The sequence below is a fragment of the Triturus cristatus genome, chromosome 2_2, assembly GCF_964204655.1.
Source record: "Triturus cristatus chromosome 2_2, aTriCri1.1, whole genome shotgun sequence".
Lineage (NCBI taxonomy): Eukaryota > Metazoa > Chordata > Amphibia > Caudata > Salamandridae > Triturus > Triturus cristatus.
In genome coordinates this window covers 63102102-63129206 of record NC_140582.1, presented here as the reverse complement: position 1 = coordinate 63129206, position 27105 = coordinate 63102102, and the positions used below count along the sequence as shown (strand labels likewise).

General features: G+C 45.7%; 1 protein-coding gene across 8 annotated transcripts in view; it reads right to left on the bottom strand.

Annotated features, from left to right (window-relative positions):
- Nucleotides 1-27105, bottom strand: part of SLC4A4 (solute carrier family 4 member 4) — a 739594-nt gene that overhangs the window by 134071 nt on the left and 578418 nt on the right. For all 8 annotated transcript variants that reach the window (XM_085641000.1, XM_085640999.1, XM_085641004.1 and 5 more), the window contains exons 8-9: nucleotides 18052-18209; nucleotides 399-486 (exon numbers count right to left, since the gene is read on the bottom strand). In XM_085641000.1, the coding sequence (XP_085497126.1) occupies nucleotides 399-486; nucleotides 18052-18209 (246 nt within the window). The remainder of the gene's footprint in view (nucleotides 1-398; nucleotides 487-18051; nucleotides 18210-27105) is intronic.

Here is a 27105-nt window from a genome sequence, read left to right as displayed (position 1 = left end):
TAAGCACTGAGAGGTGTTTTCCTGCCCCATTACATTGAATGTTGGCTCTAGGAGGAAAATCTAGTGATGGGCTCCATGCCATAAACAGGCAATCGTCATTATGAACTGCTGGCCATATTGTGGCTGGGTTGGCAGGTGAAGAATGTCTCACATAAGAGACCTAAGGCTCTACTGTTGGAAAACCTCATATTCTACTGCCTCTAAATGGGAAGGGTGAACCATGAGGTTGGGGGGGCACTTAAACACCAGTTTATGGTGGTTCACCTGGTCTGCCAAACTCCAAATGAGGTCCATAGTCTGAAAATTGGTATTGTCCTGGACAATGAACTAAAACAGCAACACTGTAACAGATATGGCAATTAAAAAAAATCTGTAAATGGAAGTTTAAACGAGCTTACCTCATCTGACATTAAGGTGGCTATTGAGCGTCCGATCTCATGGTACGACTTGGCTTTACCTTTAGGGCCCAAGAGGATGAACAGGAATCTAATTGAAGAGAAAGATGACATCACTGAGACTGCCAAATGGGTGGAATGCATGCAAAATGTACATGATTAAATAAACAGGTTCCTCGAAGAGGTACTTCAGAGGTAGCCGCTCTACTGTACTACTATTTGTTCACGTCACTCCGTTGCAAGAATTTGCATACCCATTTTTTCTGCATGTGCACTGATTCTAGTTAAACCCTTCAAACAGCGGAACATACGTGCAGTGTTCTGAACATATTATCAAGGGAAATCTTTCTTTTCTACTGAACCTGAGGATGGAACATGAAACACGTTGGTCAAAATGAGCGAGGTAGAAAGTAATGTTTTATTTGACCTTTCAGATTTGTGAGTGAAAAAACTCAAAAGCAAAATATCCCCTAAACTTTTCAAATTATCAATGGAAGGTTGTGCATCTAAGATCTGATTCGCAAAGCATTTTCCGCAGTCGATCTCCAGTGCACATAAATGCAGCGTCTGAAAAGAAAATTTCAAACCAAATTCACAGAATCAAAACTGCTGGAATCTCATGCTCATAATATGCACACGTGACAGCAGAAATTCCAGAGAAAAATGTTGGAAATTGGATGAAGTGCCAACTGGTTTTGGCTGGATACTTGAAAAGCAGACATCCTACTCACTGGGTAATGAAACCCTTCCTCATTCCCATTTGACTGGATCCTATTAATGGGTCCATCACAATATTTTCTGGGGGTCTCTATCTGAGACCCGTCTACGAGGAACAGCTGCCATTTGTTGTGCAGGTAAAGTCTTGTCCAATGTGTCTTCCAGCACCTTCATCTCTTCCAGACAAAACTACACCTGCAGCTGATGCCTCAGGACCAGCCTTGGTACTCAGAGTGGCCTGCTCTCATGTTGATTGCTCCAACAGCATCTCTCCGGGCCTCCCTACAAGATTATGATCAAACAGCAAAGAGCTCCAAAAATGAACATTTAACTGTTCCGCTCGCACCCATCACACAAAGGGTATTCAAACGCTCGAGCCTTGCCCATAAAACCTACATTGTGGGGTTCTTGGATTAGATTTCTAGAAACATCTGCTAACCTACCAGCTGCCTAGATGCCTATTGTTAGCCTCCTAAAGCGGATAGTCCCTCTACACTGTAGGATCCAAATACCTAGTGCAGAAATGTGCCACACTCTAGGCTTAGTGGTGTAAAGCTCTGCTCTCCAACACGTGCGGCGATGCCAGCTTTTGCATGTAGGCGAAGAACCGAAAACCTACTTTGTTTCTGGGAATTCTTTGGCCTGGATCCTACATAACATCTGTTTCTAGCACCTGCGATCGTTGACTCCGAGCGTAGTCCTACAGACACACCTTTTCTCCTCCATCACATGTGTGAGCATATCCTGGGACAGCCACCTCATGGGATGTGCACTGTACCATAGCCAATAAAAAGCACAGACCTTCTCTAATTATACAGGTGTTTAATTGACAGCTTATGCAACCAGAATCAGTCTTGACCAAAGGAGTGCCTGGTGCGGGAAAGACACAATACTCAAACCTCGGAGTAGTTAGTAGTGACATTTCAGAGCAAATGGGGGTCTCTGCAGTTTGCTAAACAACAATTTCTGCATTGATCTTTCGAGTAAAAGTCACATGCGGGTTGTTCTGGAAGCAGGCCTTCGGGACCTCATTAAGTCAGCAGGGGCACCTCTGGCCAATTACTTAAAGAACATCCGTTGGCATGAATCCCGTGCATCAAAACAATCACTAATGTAGCTTAACAGAATTATTACTTGAATGTATATTGACATTAACAAAACGCTTCACATCATTTCTGATTACTCTATACCAGGAAGCTGCCATCTTAGTAACTGCAAGCAGACACCATCTTATGCACTCTAATGGTGGTTGTAATCTGACATGTCACGACAACTTATGACGCTCCGAGCCTGTTGCCATCATGTGTGGCATTAGGGTATCACTGCATCTTGTATTCTAAAAGTGATATTGAGTCTGTATCACAAATCACGAGAAGATTAAAAATAAGCAAGTTTACATAAAGAAACAAATGAAACAGCAGAGACCTTCGCAGTCCCTGTATTGAATTTCCTATTTTAATACCTTTCCAAAAAATCCTAATGCACAATCAAGCAGCATCAGTGAGGTAGCAAAATACACCTGCAGAATTTAATTACACCAAACATTCACTGTCTGTGACTGTCAACAGCAGCTACTATTGTCACTCAGAGCCAGAAACCTTCTTTGGCTTACTAATTCACACTGGTAACTTGAGCAGACCCTAGGCGAAGGCACCATGCTACGCACCTCGTGTCCCACAGTCGTAAAGCACCACCATATGCATTTTTCTGTAAAACGGGGTGACATGTGGCATTTAGGGACCCGGTGCAGGGACTGCCCGGTGACCTGTTGACACCAGAATATGAAGTGGGCACCATGAATATGGTAACTGCTTAAACCTACTGTAGGTGATGGGATTCACATTGTTTTTGCCATTATCTAAAATAGGCACATAACCAGCGTTAAACTGGTTATGAAGGTATTACTTACTTATTCAGCATTCATATCTAGCGTGGGCAAGTCTCGCGAGCGTTACACTGTTTAACATTGGTCAACAGAGCAGGAACATACTGTATGTTATCAACCAAGGCAAATTTAGGTTGACAAAAAAAGAAAATGAGATTTAATAATATGGACAATTGCAAGAGTGTGATCACATATGCATTAAATAGTAGAGGGTAAAGAAGAAAACTCCAGAGGACATTAAATGTGTCCTGTTGGACCAACTGCTCTCTGACACTGAGGGTGAAGAGAAACTTTACCGTAGCTGGGCGGTGTCCCCAGGGTTGTCTCACATTCATTCCAGGAAGGTTCTTGCACTACCAGCGTTGAACGTGGTCAACAGTTCTGGAAGGAGGGATATCTTGAAGGTATTTTCATCAGCTACCATACAAAATGCCATTTCCAAGTACGAGAATGGTAGTTTTGATAAAAACAGTTGTTAATTTGTAAAATAATGAGTGTCAGGGCCCTGACCAGGAGGCCACTGCTGCTTGCACCAGCCATTGCCCCATCATTGCTGCCAATGACGTTACCAAAACAACTATTAACCATCTCTCTAATGTATATTGTAGTCATAAAAAAAGTTGTTGTGCTAATCTCTAAATTAGATGAGCTGTGTCACCATGTGGCAGAGTGTCTTAAGTGCAGGGGTTGACAATTACTGCCGGTGCCGAGCACCGGAAACCAACGGTTCAAAGTAAGCTCTGGATACAAAGAGTCATGGAAAAGGCCCATGGTGTAAAGAGCTTCAATGGTGTCTTGGAAACAGCAGTGGCTACTACTTTCTCAAGAATCTTTGAGAACCAGAAGGTGATGAGGCAGTAGTTGCTCATTGTGATGAGGTCTAGTTAGAGAATATGTGACTGTACATTTTCAGGGATTGCTTTTGTCATGGATATCATAGAAGTGTGGTATTTGTATTTTGGCCACAAAGGTGAAGGAACGTTTGCTCAGTGTTTGGTAAGAAAAAGGGTACGAGTGATATTGTCCGGTCCAGTCAGGGGCAGAGACCTCACAGATCAAACGCCAGTCTTCCTGAAACTTTGAGATCGGGAGAGAAGAGATGATCTGGTCTGTCTGGAAATAAAGGAGTTTGGGCATGGTGAGACTGGTGGACTTCGTAGCAATGTCAATTTGGACATACCAACTTTTTAAATAAATATATTGAAGAAGTTTGTTTACTTAGAAGTTAAATAGGTGGGAATCTGCACTTTTGCAGCTTTATATAGGGACAAAGCTTTTTGATAGCCATTTTCTTTTTTTTTTTTAATTTTATTTTTATTGAGCAGAGCAAAAAGGTACATACATATTTTTCGAGAGCAACATTTGAAACACCACAATTTGACCAATGATTGATGTTGATTTGTTGATTGGCTACTTACTAAGCAAAGTGCGGAGTGTAATGGATTTTCATATTTTATAAGCAGTCACACACAATTTCATTGTCTGTTGACTAGTTAAAAAATATAAATAATAAAGTGCAAATACAAGATGTAGCCACAAGTTAACTTATAGCTCAGCTAAAACACAAGACAAATACAAGATTCACTGAAGACAGAAATTAGAATCCCGATTTAAAGTGCCCAGTGCGATTGCAGCCGAAGTTAACCTTGGCAACTACAGTACTCTTAACATCACAAATAAAGTGCAAATGCAACATTTGAAACACCAGAATTAGACCCACCAGTCATGTTGGTTGTTAATAGACTACTTACTAAACAAAATACAAAATGCTAAGCATTTTTATATTTTGTAAGCAGTCACATATCATTCCATTGTCTATTGACGAGTTGGCAAATAAAGTGCAAATGCAAAAGATAACTACGAGTTAACTTATAACTCAACTAAGACATAAGATTAATTGAAATCCAGATTAAAGTGTCCTATGCATTAACAACCGGAGTTAGCCTTGACAAATACAGTACTCTTAGCATCGAATAAAAATATAGACGAATAAAGTGCAAATGCAAGATAAAACTACAGAGTCGCATATAACTCAACTCATCTTAAAGCTCGAAGGACCTAATAAGGTTCTAAATTATAGTGTCAATGCATAAGCAGCCAAAATCTGCCTTGTTAGAATACAGTATTATTAACATTATTACTGTTTAAAGTGCAATTGTACTAGCAGCAAAGCTTAGTCGTATAATACAAAATATCAGGCAACAGGGTAAGATGCAAAATACCGATGGCAACCATTTAGAAGCTGCTAAAATCACATAAAAAGGAGAGCAACATTAACATCAATGAAACCAATGTAAAACTTATACAAGTAGAAAATCGTTGCCCCAATCCATTTGAGGATCAATGGTAATTTAATAATTAATACTACATTGCTCTAGAACAATTAGAGAATCCGCGCCATCTCTAAAACCTATCCTTGAGTAGGAGTAATTCTTCAAATTTTTTCCAGTTTTTCTTATATTTCCTTATGCCCCCTACACTTTTGGCATATGCCTCTTCGAATTTCCAAATCCTTTTCATTTTATTAAACCAATTTAAATGATTCGGAATCTCCTTAGATTTCCAATTTTGAAGTATCAAGGAACGTGCCATCATACAAGATATGGCTACAAAAACCCTGTTGGAGCTAGATAAATTGGCCTCGTCCCTTGAATACCCGAATAATGCAGTTTCGATCTGGGGAGAAACACTCATGCCTGTAACTGCTCCCAAATCGTTGAAAATCTCCTCCCAAAACTGTACCAGTTGCGGGCAAGAAAAAAAAATGTGTAGCCATCCTCCTTCCTCCTCCTGGTGACAGCGAAAACACCTGTTGGGATGGTCAGGATATCGTTTCTGAATCATAGATGGGGTCCAATAAGCGAGCCATCTTGATAGAAAGGACATTCTTTTAAAATTAGCGGCACGTAGAGACCTATGCCCTAGAAGGCATATTTTTTCCCATTCCCTAGGGCTAAATCTGCAACCAGTATCCCTTGCTATTTTTTCGATATGGGAGACTATCCCCTTTGCCTGTTCATCCTTCCGCAATACAGAATACCATTTCCCCAATCCCAAAAGCTTGAAGTCATAGAGTTCAACCATGGTGTAGTGTGGAGTATTCAAAATACCCTCAATATTGGAAATAAAATGAACTATCCGCATATATTCAAGAAAAGTAGGCTTTCTACAACCTTCTGCCCTATCCATTATTTCTTGCCAGGATATTATTTTGTTATGGGCGATGAAGTGTTTAAGTTGAGAAAACCCACATTCGCTCCAAATCTCAATATATCTTAATTCCAAATGGAGGCCCAAACTGTTGCATTCTCCCAGACCCAAAAATTGAAAGCCAGAGGAGTTATTTTTTTAAAAGACTGCTTGAAGCCTAAACTGAACTTCTCGTAGAGACTTATAACGGGTCCTCTTGGGTAATTTAGCAGTTTTTAAAAAGGCGGGTATTTGCGTTCCCCCTTCTACTATCATTTTATCAAAAAAAAAGCTATCATAAATGCACTTATAAAAAGTTAGGTCAACCACTAAATTCAATAAGGCAGCCTGATAATATGTTCGTATCTGCGGAAGTGCTAGACCTCCTTGATTTATGGGCAGCTGTACTGTAGTTAATTTTACTCTGGGAACCTTTTTTGCCCAAATAAATTCCCTAAACAAGGTATCTAATTCATTAAAATAAGTTTGATTAATGCGAATAGGGACATTTAAAAACCAAAAGATTAATAGAGGGAGAATGGACATTTTAATCAAAGAGACTCTCCCTATAAGTGTAAGGGGGAGTATTAACCATTATTCGAAAAGGCTCTTGATCTTCTGTTTTATTGTAAGATAATTTAGTTCAAATAATTTCTGATACTGATTAGTGACGTAAATACCCAGATATCTAATTGGGTCAGTTTTCATGGCTTGGAATCTCAAATCATCAGGAAGAACATTAGGATCAATATTGAGAGCCAATATCTCGGTCTTTTTTTCATTAATTTTATATCCACCGATTTGTTGAAATAAAGAGAATTCTTTAAAGGCAAGCACAAGATTTTCTTTAGTAGGGGTTAAATACAAAATGATGTCGTCGGCGAACAACTTAACTTTTGACATCCCTGGTATAGGAGGAGAAATAGCAGCATTATTACGTATTTTTAAAACCAAGGGTTCAATAAAAAAGGTAAAAAGTAGCGGGGAGAGCGGGCAGCCCTGCCTAGTTCCCCGTTTTATTATAATTTCCCCTAATTGTTCCTGATTAATAACCACCTTTGCGCTTGCACCATAATAAATACTCTTTAACATATTAATAACCTGTTGTGAAAAACCGAAACTCCTTAACGTTAAGAACAATGTTTGCCAATTCACAAGATCGAAGGCTTTTTCTGCGTCGACCATAATTATTGCAGCAGGGATTTCGTTTATGTTAAAAAAATCTAAGGCATGAATTAAAAATTGAGTATTAGTAGCCATAGATCGACCTGCTATAAAACCTGTCTGATCCTTATGTATTGTTTCTTGAGCAGCAGGGAGGAAGCGCTGAGCCCATACTTTCATTAAAATCTTGTAATCAGAATGAAGTAAACTGATTGGCCTAAAGGAGTTCACATCTAAAGGGTTCTTGTCTTTTTTCACAAAAGATACTATTAAAGATTCTTTAAATTCAGTAGATATAGTTGCACCCTTTCTAATGTCGTTAAAAAGTCTCTGTAAAGGAGATGCTAATTCTTTAATAAAGACCTTATAAAATTAGATCGGGAATCCATCCTGACCACATGCCTTTCCCCCTGCAATAGATTTGATTGCATTTATAATTTCTTCTTCCGTTATTTCATTTCATTTCAGTTTTTTAATTCTGTCCCCTGAGAGTCTAGGAAGATCAATGTCCATCAAATACTTTGAGATTTGTTCATTATTAACCGGGTACTCAGTTGAATAGAGCTGTCCGTAATGGTGGAGGAAAACCTGTGAAACACTCTCCCTATCTGATACCACTAATTCCGTGACAGGGTCCCTGATGGATTTGATAGCCATTTTCATAGGCTGTATTGAGAATACGGTTCATGGTTGGACCTTTGGGGCTAAGCACATGGATATAGCAGACCGGTCTGCTGCCTTAGAGTTCCTATCATCATAGAAAGAACACACTAAAGTCCTCATTCACGAAGGTAACCTAACACCTTTTAGTATGTTTACGACTGATTATTTGCTATTCACAAAGGTACTTTATGAGTGGTATCTTTACTACTGCAGAGCCTCTGCAGAGAAAAAGAGAGGACAGTCCATCTTTTTATTTGACGAGACTCTGCAGTCATAAAGATACTACTAGTAAAATACCTTTGTGAATAGTAAACAATTGTAAACTTACAAAAAGAGTGTAAGTTTACATTTGTGAATCAGGCCCTTAGTTTGCAGAATGTAGATAAGGGAAAGTGGCGAGGGTATTCAATATGCTCTAAAATAATTTGGTCTTGGGTCTAATGAAGTTTCTGCCTCACTTAGATGTGTTTGGGGAGGGTAGGGGAATGACAATACTGAAGAGTGGGCAGCCCTGGATGGAGGAAGGTGTCGAGGAGCTATAACAGTATAGACAAAAGCTAGTGAAAAGGAAGAAAAGGAGAAGAAAGAGGATTACAAGAAGCCATGGGCAGAGGACACTAAGTACAAAAAGGAGAATTGAGCTTGAAAGGGAACTAATGCCTGGGGACTCCTGAGGATACAGGGACACCAGAGTCAAAGACCCAATAGAAACACAGAGGAAGTCTTGGGTGGAACATAAAATATGAACAGATTAACTGTTAACATAAAGAGGATAATGGAGAGGAGGAACCAAAAGAAAACTAAGTAGAAGGCCTGTCAGTTTAAATGGCAACCCAGTATTTAGTAATATCGTACCCGTCTTACCTCCTTGTTATGGATTTGGGGAAAATGCAACCTTGTATAAATTGTTAAACATGAGATAACTTCATCTGAATAGGTTCCCATGAGATTATTCTCAGTCATTGATAATGGGCTACAGTTCCCATCAGAGAACTGATGCAAGCAGAGTCATTGTAATTGAACCACTAGAGCGTAATCTTAGCATATAATGCAATCATTTTCCAAATCTAGTGTGTGCTGTTTTTGTTACATGTGTAACGTATGGTGCTTGTACTAATTTTTCAAAACATAATTCTCTAGTCATGTAAAAATAAATGCCAAATCTCATCACAGCTTAAGGACTAGTACGCTCTCTCTAGGAATAATATTCAAATGCATGCCAAATTAAATTTCTAAAACAATATTGTTGGAAATGTCGCTTTCTGCAGGGTCAACCCTAAACGTTTTGCCTTCCTCCTCTCCTTTTTGCTGAATTCATTTTTGTAGACTTTAGGACTCTGTACACTTTACCACTTCTGCACAGTGCTAAAATACTTGTCCTCTCTCGCCGGTCCTCCTGGGTCTGGGCCCCCCGCCTCACGCGGCTAGGCCAGTGTGGAGGTTTAGCGCCTGGTTCCTCCAGGATAAGACATTGCGTAAGGCGGTGGGCACTGAGCTTACTCAATACTATTGTGCCAACGAGGGCTCGGTTTCGTCGGCGGGCACCCTTTGGGAGGCCTGCAAGGCAACCATCAGAGGGGCGGCCAGGGCGCATGTGGTGCGGCACCGCCAGACACAGCTGCGACAGCTCACTGCTTGCGAAGCCCAGGCGTTGCGGCTGGAGCGGTCGCTATCTGAGCACGACGACCCGGTGGTGGACCGGCAGCTGCGGCTCCTTCGCCAGGAGATTTGTCAGCGGTCCCTCGAGGCGGCCAAGCTTCTTTGGCAATCCTCGGTGGCGAGGGTGTATGGTTGGGGTGACAAGAACGGCGCGCTGTTGCACCGCCTGGCCACCTACCCCAGGGCGTCGCGCATCATTCCGGCGATTACCGACTCTTCGGGGGTGCTCCAGTCCTCCTCCGTGGCGATGGCGGCAGCATTTGCCCAGTTCTACTCTCAGCTCTACCGAGCTCGTGAAACAGACCTTTCTTTGGACGCCCTGCTCGCGTCTGGGAACGCCTGCCTGGCCCGGCTTCAGCCGGACGAACTGGAGAGCCTGGAAGCCCCCATCTCCCTCGAAGAAATTGGGGAGGCAATCGGGCGCACGTCAGCGGGGAAGACACCGGGACCGGACGGCTTTCCCCAAGAATTCTTTGCAGCCTACAGAGACACCCTGGTCCCGCGGTTGAGAGCTCACTATGCGGAGGCGCTTGAGAGGGGTTCCTTCCCCCCGGAGACTGACCTGGTCACGATTGTGGTTTTGCCCAAATCCACGCCGCCGTCCACTGATAGAGCTGCCTATCGCCCAATTTCGCTCATCAACACCGATGTGAAGCTCTATGCGGCGGTCCTGGCCCAACGGCTTCGGCCCCTGTTGTCGACCTTGGTCCACCCGGATCAGTGTGGCTTCATGCCCGCTCGGGGCACGCGCCATTGTCTGCGCCATCTCCATGTGGCCTTGGCCCACCGCCATCGTCTGACCCCATACCTCGCTCTCCTCCTCGTCGATTTCGAAAAGGCTTTCGATTCGGTGGGGTGGAACTACCTCTTCGACGTCCTGACCCACATGGGCTTTGGCCCTCGGTTCGTGGAGATGGTGCGAGTCCTCGATGCCCAGCCCCGTGCCAGAGTATTGGTTAACGGTGCGTTGTCGAGGCCCTTTCGGATCGGCCGGGGGACAAGGCAGGGTTGCCCACTGTCGCCCCTTCTCTTCGCTCTCGCGATGGAACCTCTGGCCGCCCTGATTAGATCTGACCCCCTCCTTCGGGGCTGGGAGTGGCCTGGCCTGGAAGCTGACAAAATCGCCCTCTATGCGGATGATGTCCTGCTGTACCTTGGGGACCCGGCGCGCTCCGGGCCCCGTGCACTATCCATTCTGAGCCGTTTCGGCCGGGCGTCAGGTCTCTCCCTCAACCCGTGGAAATCGGTCCTGGTTCCGTTGCACCCCTCCAGGGAATGCTTTGCCTGGCAGGAGACCATCCCTCTCCGCCGATTATCATTTCAATACCTGGGCATCTGGGTCTCCCTCCTCCCGGAGCTGAGCTGGGTGCTCAACGTCGCCCCCCTGGTCAAGAGAGCCAAGGCAGATTTGGCGCGATGGCACCAGCTACCCCTCAACCCGCTAGGGAGGGTTGCCCTCTACAAAATGATGATTCTTCCCCGGTTTTTATATGTGTTGCAAAAAACCCCCCTCTCCTTTCCGCGACCTTGGTTCCGCGAACTGGACGGGATGGCGACGAGATTTCTCTGGGGCGATGGGAGGCGGCGGCTGGCTCTGTCGACGTGCCGCATACCCACCTTTGACGGGGGCCTGGGCCTGTCTGATCTCTACCTCTACTATATGGCCACCCGCCTTCTGGTCATTCATGACTGGTTCGGGGGGGGTTGGTCCGACCCGGCCTACAGGGTGGAACTTGATGGCTTGAGTTTCTCCGGTATCCAAGATCGCCTGTACGGCGCCTCCATCCCTGCTTCTTGCCCCGACATCACCAGGGCCGTATTCCTGTCCTGGCGAGCGGCACTCCGCCTCACCCGATGGACGGGACGGTTGACCCGGGTCACTCCCCTGTGGCACGGGACGTGGTTGCGGGAGGTCACGAAGCTGGAAGGCTTCAAATCATGGGATCTCATTGGCATTTCCCAGCTGAGGGACGTCTGGCGGGGAGGGCGGATGTGTTCCTTTTCAGAGCTACAGGCGCGTTTTTCCCTCCACTCCTCCCAATTTTATAGGTACCTCCAGCTGCGCCACGCCATACGCACCTACACCCCGCTGGACGTCCGGCTGCCGGACCACAGCCCCCCGGAGGCTCAGGTCCTGCTGGGCAACTTGGGGAGGGGGGGCATTTCCAAGATTTACCGCTCCCTCGTCAACTGCACCCCTACATCCCTTGCGGGCCTTAAGGAGCGCTGGGAGGGTTGGGTGGGCCCCCTGGACGAGGCCGATTGGCGGGACGCCCTTATGGCCCCCCGCTTGGTGACGGCCTCCGCTAAGCTGCGACTCATCCAAATTTATTATCTCCATGCTGCTTACCTCACACCGGCTCGCCTTCACCGTGCGGGCCTCTCCGGGGACGCGGCTTGCCCCCGGTGTGGTTCCGAGCCGGCAGACTTCCTGCATATGGTGTGGTCCTGCCCTGACCTGGAGGGGTTCTGGAGGGGCATTGAGACCGAGCTTACGGAGGTCCTGGGGTGGGAGGTGCCGCATGAGCCTCGACACTCCCTGCTGGGCATCACGGATGGCTTGGATGGCACGCGTTCAGAGCAGCTGTTTCTCATGACGGCCTTGATGGTGGCCAAGCGCGACATTGCAGCGGCATGGAAGCAACCGCTGCCGCCAAGTGTGGCTAAGTGGGGTGCTGGGGTGGACTGGTGCGCGGCGCAGGAGCGGACTCTCTATAAGGCACGAGGTTGCCCCAAGAAATACCGAAAAGTTTGGGGGAAATGGCTAGGCAACATACTTTAGTAGGGTGGTTTGGAGGGTGGAGGAGAGCTCTTGGGGGCGGGTGGGAAAGGGGTGTGCTTTCTACTGTATTGCTGTGTGGTACTGCTTCGGAATGCCAGACTGTTTCTGTTGTTGTACTGTTTAAAACAATAAAAACTTGTTTATTAAAAAAAATACTTGTCCTCTATCCTTAATACATGATAGAATTGGCTAAGAAACCAACTGGCATATTTAATTTACTTATAACTCGCTAGAACAGTGTACTACATTTGACCAGGGCCTGTAAATTAAATGCTACTAGTGGGATTGCAGCACTTTGAAGTCTCCCACACTTCAAAGGCACCACTGAGTATAAGTAGTGGATTTCAGACACCACCACGTCAGTGCACTTCTAGACCTGTGGATACTCTGTCAGGAAGAAGGACTGTTGTGCTACTGAAAGGACTGCCACTGTGCTGTACTGCTATTTTGCTAGACTCCTGCTTTGCTGTGCTACCTACTGCCCTCTTGCCTGGGCGAAAAGGACTGGACCTGCATCTTTTGAACCCAGAACAAAGAGTGACTCCAAAGACTAGCTGGCGGACCTTCTGATCTAAAACCTCAGGGACATAACAGGCTTCCAACAACCTTGCAAATGCACCTGGACTCTGCTATCAGTGAGTCTACCCTGCCAAGTGGTGACACCCCAGTCCTGGACCCTTGGAAATGGGCCTAAGGTGCTTACTAGCGGAAGCGACACATCTCATCTGCTGAGCTGCCCATCCACGAGCTAAAGCGACACATTTCCTAGGCTGTGCAGCGCATCCTTGAGCAGAACCGACGAATCACCACTGCTGCATGGAGTGTGCCCAGGGCAGAAGGTCCCCATCAACATCGCATCTTCGAAACCGACAGAAAGCCAATGGTGTGGCGCATTTCGGACTCAGGTCCTTTCACCTCTCATTAACGGCAGCTCAAAGCCGGCCTCCGTATCGCAGCCTCACAGCCCCTCGGAACCGACCCATCTCCTCAGCTGTGTACCGCATCCTTGATGCTCGGACTTCACATCACAAAACGATGCATAGGATTGCGCACTGCAGCTTCGCTGCATCTCGGAACTGACGCATCGATTCAACATGCTTCTTGCCTCAGATCCATGCAATGCTCTGCAATGAGGATTGAAGGTACTTTGTCCATGGCTGTCGGCCTGAACTTGTGACTTTGTACCGGTCAGGCACGACCAGGTATCCCTTGTTAGCGCTTTGTGCTTTTTGGCACTATTTTAACTTAAAACTTTAAAATTCATTAGCTTCGGTTTCCGGATTGTATTTTTGTCTTGTTTTATTTAATAAAATAGATAATATTTTTCTAAACTTGGTGTGGGATCTTTTTGTGTGGTGTTTTCACAGTTTGAAGTGTTGCACAAGCACTTTATCCATTGCCTTCAAGTTAACGTTTACTGTTTTGTTGCAAGCTACCAGAGGGTGAAAACAGGTTAATTTGGGGTTTGCTGATGCCTTACCCTGACAAGGATTGTGGTTGCTGCTTGACCAGGGCTCACATCCCAGTCAACCCACAACCCAATTTCTAACACATATATCTAAAATGTGTTGCTGTGAAGGATGACAAAGGCAGCTATCTCAATAATTCTGTACATTTGGAACTTTTCGTAGGTCTGAGCCCTGCATAACATTACCACAGTACGAATTGTAAGCCTGATTCACAAAGGAAAATATACAAAGTATATTTACTGATGTGTATATTTTCTCCGACACTTAGGGGCCGATTCCAATCCGGGTCGGAAGGGCACCGAACGCGATCCGGCCGGAAAAACTACGAGCCATACGCGTGTTTTCTGCCCAACTCGTACAGCTGTACGAGCGAGCAAGTACGATGCGAGCTACATGAAATTCACCAACCGAGTCGTTTCCGGGTCCAAACCGCTCCTTTCATCTCGGTCGTAAGCTAACCGTGGCGTGCAATGGATGCGATTCACAACTGAGCCAGTACGATGCACACGTCGGAGAGCCTGTGCGAGCCGGAGTGTCCGGCGCGCAAATTGTTTGGGTGGTTGCCTTTGGGGGTCCGCGTTTGTCACCCGCAGCCCTACGACTCAGACACAGGGGGAGACCCAAGCGTCCCCCCAACACAGGCATGTACGGTGCGGATGGCACCTACGCGTACCCACTGTAGGGGGCGCCCTTGCGCGAGACGTACCCATTCAGTCAATGAGAGCCCATGTACGCGTCGTACGACCGGCTCCCATTGACTTCTATGGGAGTCCGACCGAACCGAGTCCGGCAGCATACGGCCGCATCGTACTCGCTCGGTCAGACTGCAAGACTCCGTCTCGGTCGGAAAACACTCCGGATCCGGCTCGGTCGGAGTACTTTCCAACCCGGATCGGAATCGGCACCTTAGATGTAACTTTCCTTTTCTTTTTTACTCACCATTTCAGAGTGGAAATTTACACCTAATGGTATACTTACAAGTCTCCGCCCCTTAAATGAAGAGGAGAAGCTTCCTACAACATGAGTGTACAGTTACTTCTATTCACTTTTCACCTGTTGGTGGAGATATCTGCTATTGGGGTGGAGACCTCCCTATTGGAAAGTGTAGGGAAAATTATTAACGTTTATGATTCTCTAAAACATTTATCAAAATATTTGATTCTATATTATAAATTAATTTGAAATGTGCACTGTTAACTTATATTAAAAGAAAATTGTACAGCATAACACAGTAACTCTGTATTAAACTATAACATAATTTAAATATACAAATTCAATTTATCAATATTTATTTTTAAACAATAAATACAAACATTACTCACCATCACTAACAAATTTATTTTTATTTAATATTTAGTAAACCTGGTTAAAAATAATATATTTAATCAATTTAAAAACCGTTAAAAAATGTTTTTAAAGTTTCAAAGTTTACTTTTGAATAAAGGGCCCAATCATGCAGATATTTACGTGTAGTAAAGTTATACGTGCAGAGTCTCCGCACTCGTAGCGGAGACTCTGCAATTGGGGCAGAACAATTTCCGTCCCAAGTGCAGAGACTCCACCACGAGTGCGGAGACTCCACACTCGTAAGTACCTTTGTAAATCGAGCCCTAAGTGTTTCATTACATTTTTCTTCAAATTAGTCAATAATTCTATATATAACTATATACATACATATATATATTTTGTTATCACTTAAAAAATATACATATATAATTTTGAATGTTGAAATAAGTTAATTTTTTTAACATTGTCATGGTACGTTATATTAATTTGCGGCTCACTTCTTTTCTATGAAGTCTTTTTCAATACCAATGGTTGGCCGTGTGTGGTGCTTGCCTTACAAGACTGAGCCGGGGTACATCTGAGCCCGTTATGACACCTTTAGGGCTGCAGTAGTTTTAGAAGTGTATTTTGTGAATTGTAAATGTCTTACTCTTTTCTGTTACGGTTTTTTAGCTTTACCCATTCCCCATTTTCCCACCTCTCCCCTTAGTCCATCCACATTTACTATTAATTTGTGTACCTGTGTGGAGATCTCCACCGCCATGGTGGACTTCACTGCACAGAAAAGATAGGAGAGGCACATGGGGTGGTCTCTAGCTAAAGGTTTGTGAATTGCATTGTGTAGAATGTGAGTATTACTGCTTTATGTACTACAAAATACAGGTTGCAAATAGGGCCTAGAATTTGTTACGAAGTTACTCAGTTTATTTGTAAGTCACTGTAAGTGTGAATCTGCTGCTCCCTGATGAGCGCCAGTGACGCCATCGTCTCAACTCTTTGGCCCCCTTGGGACTTCTTTTAATTGGACTTTCAACAGACGCATCGCAGGGAAGGAATCTTCAGGCTCCCTATCAAGGTTAATGAGCCTTCCAACTGTGCAATCATGACTCAACTTTGGTCGGAGAACAACAAAATTTAAAATACATAAATGAACGTATGCATTGTTGCATTATCTTTTCAGAGCAAACCTGATATTATTGTGAGTTTTCTATTGGCAGCCTCGTGGCTCCAGTCTGTTTTATTACTCTCGAAACAACACACAGCACAGACTTTGGAAAGGTAAGACCTTCAATGACTGAAGAATAAGCAATACAATAACATTTCAGAAATGTCAGTTGACACATACATAACTTGATGCCGCAAGGTGGCTCCGCGAGTAAAGGGCTTGCTGCTTGCAAGTGGTGTATTCTTGGACTTATACAAATATACAGAGGCGTAGCTAGCCGTACTGCTACCTGGGGCGGCCCGGGTGCAAGTAAGGGGGGTTGTCAGATGACTTGTTTAGGGGGGAAGGTGTGGCGGCCAACAGACGACTTGTTCTCGGGCGGGGGGATGGTGGTAGTCATTAGACATGACTCCCGCCGCCCCAAAACACAGTGCCGCCCGGGGTGGACCGCTCCCCTACCCTCCCCTCCCAGCTACGCCACTGGAAATATATTCACTTTTAATATGCCTGTTCAAATACAGGACTAAAGACAGACAAACGTTTAACTTTGTAATAAAATGCAGTCTGCTGAATACTTAGGAGGGTAATCAGAATCCTGGCCTTATCTTAGTGAAAAAAAATATATATATTATGCTTGAGGTTTGAGCTTAACTGATGAAAACATGTCCTTACCTTATTCCAAAACAAAGTGTGGGTGGCAGCAGAGTCTTTCATTTCATTACACCCAAGGTCAAGAAAAAACAAGCACTGATAGAGCCAATAGGTCTTGCATGTAAAAGAATAAACTATTGGCTTTACTAATGCATTTTGGCAGTACTATGAAAACACATGCATGAGAAAATGTCCGTTTGTGTGGTCATCTGCTCCCCACTTTTTTCTGGATGTCACTGTTGGTGTTTGGGCTCTGGACATTGGGCTGCTGCCATCCAGCACACAGTGTATGTATTCTGATCCATACAAACATGTAGAATTGGCTAATCCCTGATTGGCATATATGCCTTACCTATAAGTTCCAAGTATATGGTACTCAGTGTACCCAGGGCCTGTAAGTTAAATGTCGCTAGATGACTGCTGTACCTATTGATTAATGAATTATATTGTGATGTGTTTTCGACTTTTTAACTGTTTTAACTGTTTTGGTACGGATGTATGCTTTGCACATTTCTCCTAAATTAAGCCTGCCTTTTCAGTGCTGCAGCTACTAGGGCTTGAGCTCTGGTTTAAATAATTGAAACCTAATTGGACCTTGTAAGGAACAGTGTCATAATTACTTGAAGAAGACTTCTACAACAAAACAGTCCAAATCATGAGGGGGGAGCTGACTCTATGCCCACTGTAAAAGTACATTTTATATACTGGAAACAATAGATTTATGGGGAAACGGAAAAATACAATTCAGGGATGAAAACAATTGTGCATTTTGACTGAACATTTTTGAGAAACCATATCAATGCAAGAGGCAAAACATATTCCAGTTACACTTCTGCTCAAAGCAAAACAGGTTGAGTTAGAAGGCGATTGTCAGAAACTTGGCCAGTTATAAGGCATGCACTTGAAAACTACAGGAGTCTCCTTCACAGAAAGAAGTACTAAAAACTATGGAACTATGCATGTACGCAATTTATTTCTGGAAAGTTTTTGCTCATACCTCGATATACCTAACCAGATTTTCCTACCTTGTGGGCACAGGGACTTCGGTCAGAGATCCCAGCATGACAGCCTGCTGTAGCCGGACGAACGCAATAAACGGGCTTTCAAGGAAGTCCACCTCACCCACAAGCACGTTGGAGGCTTCTGCATCTCGCGGCAATTTTTTCATGAATTTGTTCTTCAGCTGAAAGAGGGAACACATATTCACATCCTGGCTTCAATAGTCTCATGAACACCTTCTAAAACTGGAGAGAATGTTCAAGTCTCTGGACATCAGTGTACACCTGACAGTGACATACACCACAAACCTCAAACTCCCAATCATCAGAAACAAAGATTCTCCACTCGCCTCAACAGCAAACACACCTCACAAACATTCACCAGATGATAAATGTATCATGTCTACAATTACAGGTAATGGTAAGTACACAGATCTTTTCCTTGTGTATACCACCACTATACTGCATGTGTTGTACCATACAAAAAATGGTCTCCTTTACATCAAACTAACAGCAACAAAACTACTACTTCGCAAGGTAAGGCTCGCTAAATTGTTGTGGTGGTAAGAACAGTAGTAACATACTTACTTTGACAATATAGAGGCGAGCGATGTAGCGGATGAGGTGTTTTTGCAGCTCTACATTTTTTACCATGATATTAGTCAAGCAATCTTTCCTCAGAGTGCTTTATATGAAAAACGTATTATTGAATCTCCCCATGATACCAGATCAATGCTTCTTTGATATTTTATGCTCATCTCTCCTCTTTGGGATTCAGACAAATCATGACCTTGGAAGACCACCTTATTTCGAGCACTGTCTTCTTCACAAAAGCTGTGACATACTCATTAGGGGGTTCCATTTCCTCCCTAACTACCAAGTCAACATCCAAGCATCCAACATCCAAGCTGTGCACAACTCAAGTAAGTGTGTGTTTGCAACAACACCAGCCACAACTGTATGTGTTTCCAGTCCATGCATTATTTTATATGGCCTCGTTACAATTGGCCCATAATGGGAGTTACAAGCCCCGTAGTGAAAAACAAGTTGTGAAGCAACCCTGTAGACCTGAGCTTTCCACCCAGGCATTTGTATACTACGGGTGAAGAAAAAAAAGGTGGATGTACAAGTGGACAAAACTGCAAAACTTACTTCTACAAAATTCTAAACTATAGACAGTTTGCAAGGTTAAATATAGAGGAGCAGGAGTTTTTATGCAAATCTGCAATGCAAACATTTCCCTAACAGCACCTGAAGATTTATTTTAATCCCCAGAAGTCAGAAATTCACTTGGATCGTAGGAGTAAACAAGAGTCCCTATTCTCAAAACTATTTGTGTGTGTAACTTTACATTACATGCACAAATAGCATTTTTGTGAGTGTATAACCATATTTGACATTCACAAACAGTGATTTTTAGACCCGAAAAAAGATGTAATCATGTATAGATTTTGTATAAGTAAATATTTGATAACGGAGGCGGAAAGGGAACTCCAGGGTGGGAATGACTTGGAAGTTTGGGAACACCCACAAGCAATTACATTTGTGAGCTTTAACAACAACACAATGTCAATGTATCCACACTCTGGATACAATGAAAGTTTTACTCCGGCCATACTCCTTATCCACCTCAGCATACCCACCCCATACAAACATTTAAACAAATACCTCTCATTCTGACACCCTCCCTACTTCCCTTGGTACCTTCCTCTCTTACCTTGTCCAAATATATTGTTAAAAAGCACAATATATGGCGTCCCACCTCCCTCACCCACGAACATCTGGACCTTCTCTACACCTCCAAACCAATGTACAGTAACTAATCCAAAGTCAAATCCGGTATTTACTCTTTACAATATGGTTTCTTGGCAAGGTATGTTGGTGATGCCTGTCAATGACCTAATACGTTGTTAAATTTACAGAACTGCCTTTGTTCAGAACAACACCACTGAAAGAAACAGAGGCTCACATCTAACAGCTGACAAATGAACCTTTAAGGTATGACTGGCACATGGTCAGAACCACTTTAATTTTGAAATTCTGCAGACATGGCGTTTTTACATAATTACAGATTTGTCGCATTTGCCACATAATCCATCATCTGTGCATAGTTTCCATATTTTAACAAAAGTAATTTTGTTTCTTGCTTAAATACAACAAATGTTACTATAAACACAGCAACACATGTGACCCACAGTGGAAAGCACGTGGGCCGGAGGAGGACCCAGCCCGGCCGCTGAGAGGCCCGCGACAAACCCCTACTGGGGGAATGGGGGGGGGGAAACCACAAGCGGGAAGGCACACAGCCCAGGAAAAAATCAGGGCGCCTGATTAGTCAGCTTGGTTTAAAGGGACCAATCAGCTGGGGCTCCCCGTGGATCGCCATCAGGTTATAAGGGCAGGGGGGTCCCCGAGAAGGTCGTGAGCCTTCACCATTGGATAAGCCTTCGCTCTTGGGCAGCCTCGTCATTGGAACAGGACCAGATGCACCAACTGAGCACTTTGCCGCGCAACACCAGGAGGAGCACAATCGGAGGAGCTGCTGCACAGATCTGGCTGAGCTGAGACTGCAATGGACAGTGGTGTAGTAATAGCCCATTACTGGTTTTGTGATGGCGCCCGCTTTACATTTCGGGCAGTGAGAGAAGGGTTTGCCTTTGGTCTCACTGCATGTGGAGGCGCACACTGCCCTTTCTGACCCCAGGATCGACCTTAATGTGGCAGGCAACGGCATGTTGATGAGCGCGCTGCCAGTACTGACCCAGGATCCAGTTAATTCAGCGGGCATTGGCCAGTGAGGGAGCATGTTGCCCATGCAGATCCTTTAGGGATTGCTTTTTCCCCAGCGTGCCTTTTGTTAGACAGGCAACAGCATGGTGAGGAGCGTGCTGCTACCTCCTTGCAGCAATTTTGTTGTATCACAGTTAGGACTTGTACCCAAGAAAGAGCCAGGTCAGTTTAGACTGATCCACCATTTGTCACACCCAGTGGGGGATTCAGTCAATGACTGGCTGGATCAGGATAGTTGTTTAGTGTCCAATGCCACAATATATGACTCCATAGACAAGATCAAGACAATAGGAAAAGGGGCCCTGCTAGCTAAGGCCGACATTGAATCAGCATTCCACCTACTACCGGTGCACCCAGAAAGCTATCATTTGCTGGGCTTCAAGCTAGAGGACTGATACTATCACGACAGTTGCTTGTGGATGGGCTGTGTGATTTCCTGCACCTATTTTAAGGCCTTTAGCAGTTTTCTAGAGTGGGTATTGGGGGAATGTCACCCGGCAGGGGGGGCCGATCCACTACCTCAATTACTTTTTGTTCATTGGCAAACCAGGATCTGGTGAGCGTGCTGATCTGTTGGGGAAGTTTGTGGCATTAGTAGATGAGCTTGGGGTGCCGCTGGCTCAGGAGAAAACAGAGGGCCCAACCACGCAACTGTCATTCTTGGGCATCAAGTTAGACACCATGCATGGCCGGTGCAGGCTGCCATCAGCAAAAGTAGATGTACTAAAACAAATAATAGCGAAACTTCTGGGTAAGAGAAGATCTATACTGGGATAGATGCAGCAGGTGCTAGGCAAGGTCAACTTCGCCAACCGTGTATTACCAGCAGGAAGGCCATTTGCCAGACGTTTGGCATGGTTAACAAGAGGGATGACAAGGAGGCAGCACAGGGTCAGACTGACACAAAGGGTGAAGGAGGATCTCTGGCGATGGGCAACATTCCTAGCCGATTTCAATGGGACCTTTATCTGGTGGGAACCCTGGGTGTCTGCAGGGCAGCTGGAGCTGTTTACCAATGCAGCTGGGGGTGACGCCTTCAAGGCTATCCTCGGCTTGGCATGGGTGGCTGGCCGGCATGCTGACATGAGAAGGGGATCACCAAAACATTGATGGTGCTGGATATCTTTCCCATCCTAGCCGCGCACTCTCCATATGGGAAGAGTGGCTCACTAACAAGCAAATACTTTATGAGTCGACAATCATGCGGTGGTTCACACTTTGAATCTAGGGACAGAGCATTGCCAAATAGTGTCCACTTGCTAAGGCATTAGGTGGGCTGTCAGCTCAGGGCTGATATTGCAGTCAGGGCCAGGCATATTCCGGGTGTGGAAAATGCAGGTGCTGATGCAGTGTCTCGTTTTCAGTGGCAGAATTTCAGGAATCTGGCACTGCATGCAGGTCTTGACATAATGGCGGTACCACGAGAACTCAGGAACCTGGTAGACCCGATTGGACCATACTGGTGGAAAATGCCCTAGACCCCAAGACAGCAACCAAATATCATAAATGCTGGGAGACATTTAAGGCCATAACTGGTGCTTGAGAGTTTGGCAAAGTCTCCAGTAGGGACATAGAGGATTTAAAAAGTAGGCATTTTTAAGGAGAAAAACAAAATCCTAGTCACAAACTCATATTAGCGCAGTTTCCTATTATGTAAAATTAGCAGGTAACAGCCACCCTGCCAGTACCTCTTATTGTATGGCAGCCATGATAGGAAGGGAGCGCCTCCAACCAAGGCAATGAGGTGGGAGATGCCCCCATATGTTTTAGCACCTTGCGGAAAATACTAAGAGAGCTCCAGAGCATCTGCACACAGACATGAGCTACTGCTTTTTAGGGCAGCCTTCTCCCTTGCCTTCTTTGGGGCATACAGGGTCAGCGAACTGGCAGCCTCTACCAAATTCAACCCGGGGATAGCATGCTTGAAAGGGGGAACCTGCACATTGAGGACAGTTCCATGACAAGATCAAAAACAGACCAGGAGGGCAGAGGCAAGCACACATGTTGGCACGGCTTGGAAGACAGTGAATTCTGCCCCGTCTGCTTCATGTGTAACTACCTAAAGAGCGACGTCCAGGCCGACCAGCTGCTTTTCTAGCATGATGATCAAACCTCAGCCACTTCTAATTTAATGCAGTCCTTAAGATGGCTATTAGGGGTTATCACGCCACACTAATTCCCCATAGCTGCCGCAACAACAGCTGTAGCCAATGGCCTGAAAGCAGAGCGCATCAAACAGATAGGCCAGTGGGCATCGGGGGCATTCCGGGGCTACATCTGGCCTGACTTAAGCTGAGTTGTTTTTCTCATGATAGGTCCCTCCGGTCATGCAAGGTATGGATACTGGGCCATACGTTCATTGCCGGGGCACAGCGGTGGGTGGCGGCATGAAAGAATCATGAGAGAATGTGGCTGCGCAACACTGCAGTCTCCTGGATGGGCAAGTCAGGCTACGATGGGAACACCGAATGCCTACTGTTCAATATTCAGTGAGGCAAGAAGGGAAGCCTGATGCAATAGTAGTGCACTAGGGGGAACGCCGTAGCCAACCTGGGGTGTAGGGATTGAATCGGGCCATGATAGCTGGACTGACAGCGGTCCCCAGAACTCACTAAACCAGCAGAGCTGGTATCGTCTGAGACCATACCGTGCTTCAAATGGAGTGGGGCTTTGGATACCGCAGCAGAAGAAAGGTCAATGAAGAGGTTGAACATTACCACCTCCAACAGGTGCAGAGCCAATGGGTGTGGTTTTGTGAGGCAAGGGCTCATCAATCTCAAAACACAAGGATATTGCAAAACTGACGGGGTTCACATGATGGACGTAGGCGTGGGCCTGTCCCTCCTCAACATTGGTGGGGGCTCTTGAGCTGCTAGGCTTCAACTAGAAGAGAATGGAGGGGAGCAGGTGGGGGAGATGCCTGAGGTCGAAAAAACACAGGCAGTGTGTTGGAGACAGCACCGAGGGACCGCAGAGGGAGCGCAATAGCCAACGGAGGGGCCGCTCAAGTGCGCGCCCGTGGGGCATGGGGAGCAGGCTGTTGGTCAGCAGGGGGTCAGCAGCGGGCGGACACAGTACTTGCGGCCCGGTTTAGGTACAAGGGCCACCCACATCAGCTAGGTGTAGCCTAGAGGTCGCAGGGTGTGCTAGACCCATGCTGAAATAGGGCTTTTGCTCGCGGTGCAGTCAGGAGGTGCTGTTGGGGACTGAATTGACAACTGCATCTCCCGACAGTTTGGCAATAATGCTGTATGATGCTTGGGTATAATTTTGAACGGCTTTGCTTGATCATGTTATGTGAATAAAACTGCTGCCATTTTGTACCATCAAAGGCCCATGTGTTGCCACAAGGGAAGGATGGGTACATGCTAGCGGCGGGGGAGCTCACAGGGCTCTCACTCGTCTGGGAGGGGTTCACTATTCGCAAAGGCTGACTAATCATCTTTCAGTTGTTTATCGCTATAAATGGGCGTTGACTGGTACTAATGAGGTGAAACCCTTTGTCCAGACAGTGTCAACTTGTGTAAAAATGACAAAAAATTAAAATGATATTATCACGAAATGTGTCGCAGTACCCCGCATAATGATCATTTTTTTTGTTCTTGCTGCATAATTTAGTCAACCCTGCTGCATTATTTGGTCCTCCTGTGCCGCACAATTTCAATGGCCCTGTGCATGGTACAAGATGTGCTGCAATAAAAACACACGTGCCCTAGAGACCCTGCATTTTTCTGTTTGTGAGGATCCTACACCCCTGTCTTCTGAGGATGGATCATTAGGTATGACCTCAGAAATGTGGTAGAGTGCTAACACGTAAGTCAGAGGCGTAGCAGGGGTAGTGCCCGTCCTAACACACGCAAGGACATGCGGCACCCATATAAGAACTGGGAGGCTTATTTACAAGCCCCTTGCGCCGCCGGTGCGTCACTTTTAGATTGGGAAAACGTGACGCACCGGCGGCGCAAGGGGCTTGTAAATAAGCCTCTGAGAATCTCGCATAATTAAGGTGGCGAGGCCCGCTCCTAATCCTGGGCTCCGGTGCCACTGCACCTGCTGCACCACTAGTAGCACTGCACCGAAAGCATGAGTGCGAGAGCAATAACAGCTGATTACTGCTTCCCCCGTGCCATCTTTATGCTTGCCCGCGTCAGAGAGGGCAAGGCGGCCCCAGGAGGGGGCAAGTGAATGTGGGAACAGAGTGCCCCCTTGGCACGGGAGTCGTTTGTACCCAGCCGTTTCTCACCCCATTCATCACAAGCTGGCTGGGGAGACGATTGGGTCAGACCTCAGAGGGAAGGTTCTTCGCTTCCCAGAGGATCCGTCAGCCACCTGTGCAAATAAAACCCCTCACTCGGAGAGGACGAAAGCAAGAAGTCTCCATGCCAACCTCTGCGCCCTACCAGCCCTCCGCTGCGCCGGGCACATCTATCTGGGCAGCGTCATCAGGCGCCAGTCCGCAGCCGCACTCTTACAGTATTAAACGAGCACTCTGGAGTGTGTGTTTTGAGCCCTCACACTGACAGTCAGCTTTTAAATCCGAGCCACCCAGGGACTCTTTTCATTACCAGGAATAAAACACTCCAGAGTGGCGCCTCCTTCGGCCTCAACCTGCCATTTCGCTTTAATAAAATGGCACGCTCAAGTGCATTTTTCTCATAAACAGAAAAGTTCCCACATGAAAGTTTATGGTGTACCTGGAAGCATAATATGCAGGAATGCTCCACAGACTGAAACACGCGGAAACTGATCCACAGAAAGATGCAATCATTTGCCCAGGATCACAGAATGTGCTCTCACCAAGGAATCCTGCGTGAGCGTCCAGGCCTTGGTTCTCGATCAACAACGGAGACATCACACATCTTACTTACAGTTCAGTACTGCTCTTGTGATCTGATAACTCTCCTTGAAGGCCCCACACATGCTACAGTTACTAATACATCCCTCTTTGAAGATTGCAGGCTTCTTCCAACGGGCATTTCACTGAGGCCCAGATTTTTACACAGGTGCTCTGATAAAACTGAGTGACGGGAATGACAGTGATTTTGCGCCAACATTTTCCTTGAGAACAGCACTAAATGGCGTGGCCAACTAATGGCAAGTGAAAATAGGCCCTTCCTTGCTGAAGTGGGTGCGCCTTCTCTATTGAAGGCCGCTTTTACATGGCAGGACAGGTAAATATATCTTTGACTGCTGGACTATGGAACGTGGCACATCAAAGAGATGCACACGGTTACCCTTTGGAAGTATGGGGGGTTAGAACGGGTGGTATCGTTGTATGCCGACAACAAACTAATATATCTGAGGGATCCAGCAGAATCATTCAAGCGATCCTTCAGATCCTCAACAGGTTTGGCAACAGAGAATCCTTCCAGTGGATCCTTCAGATCCTCAATGGGTTGGGCAACAGAGAATCATTCCAGTGATCCTTCAGATCCTTAATGGGTTTGGCAACAGAGAGTTCTTCCAGTGGATCCTTCAGATCCTCAATGGGTTTGGCAGCATGTTTGGTCTACACACTAATGGGATTAAATCTAAGCTGTTCTCTCTGGGCGTGTGCACTCATGGAGTGGATAATCTATCCGGAATTGAAAAGTGGCAGATCACGCGGCTCAGGTACCTTGGTGTCCCACAACTGAGGTATTCCGATGAATTTTAATAGGGTGATCACAACAATAATGGAGTTCTGGTCGAAACTGCTGCTTTCCATAATGGGCAGAGTGCCCCTGATAAAAACGGTTATAGTCCCATAATGCCAAAATGTCTTTCCCGGTGTGTTAATCGTGCTTCCACAGAGGGTCTTCTAGAATTAAGATAGCATACTGGCATCACTGGCGAGGGCGGGAAAGTGACTTAGAATTAAACTGAAGCACTACACCTATCACATGACCATGTTGGAATGTGAGTACCGGATATGGTCTTAGTATATGGCATCTGAGATACAACACCTACCAGGCTGGGTGACTGAGACACACGAAAGAGAGAGGGAGCTTTTGAAGGGATGATATGGTGCTGCGGATCCCCAGTACATGTCCCTTTCCACGACAGGGCAGAAAGACCACCTATTTGATTTCACTGATGGCGCACATGTAGGACTAGTTTTCTAGGCCAGTAGTAAGCAGGACGCCATTTTCTGCGCATGCTCCATTGGGCAGGCCCCACAAGTTCAAAAACCTGCTCCCAGGTGCCAGAGCTGCAGGCTGGATTAATCATGGATATCCAACCACGTGTGTCTTGTACAACAGAGGCACACAGCACACATTTGAGGAGACCAAGCCACAATATTGTACTTGG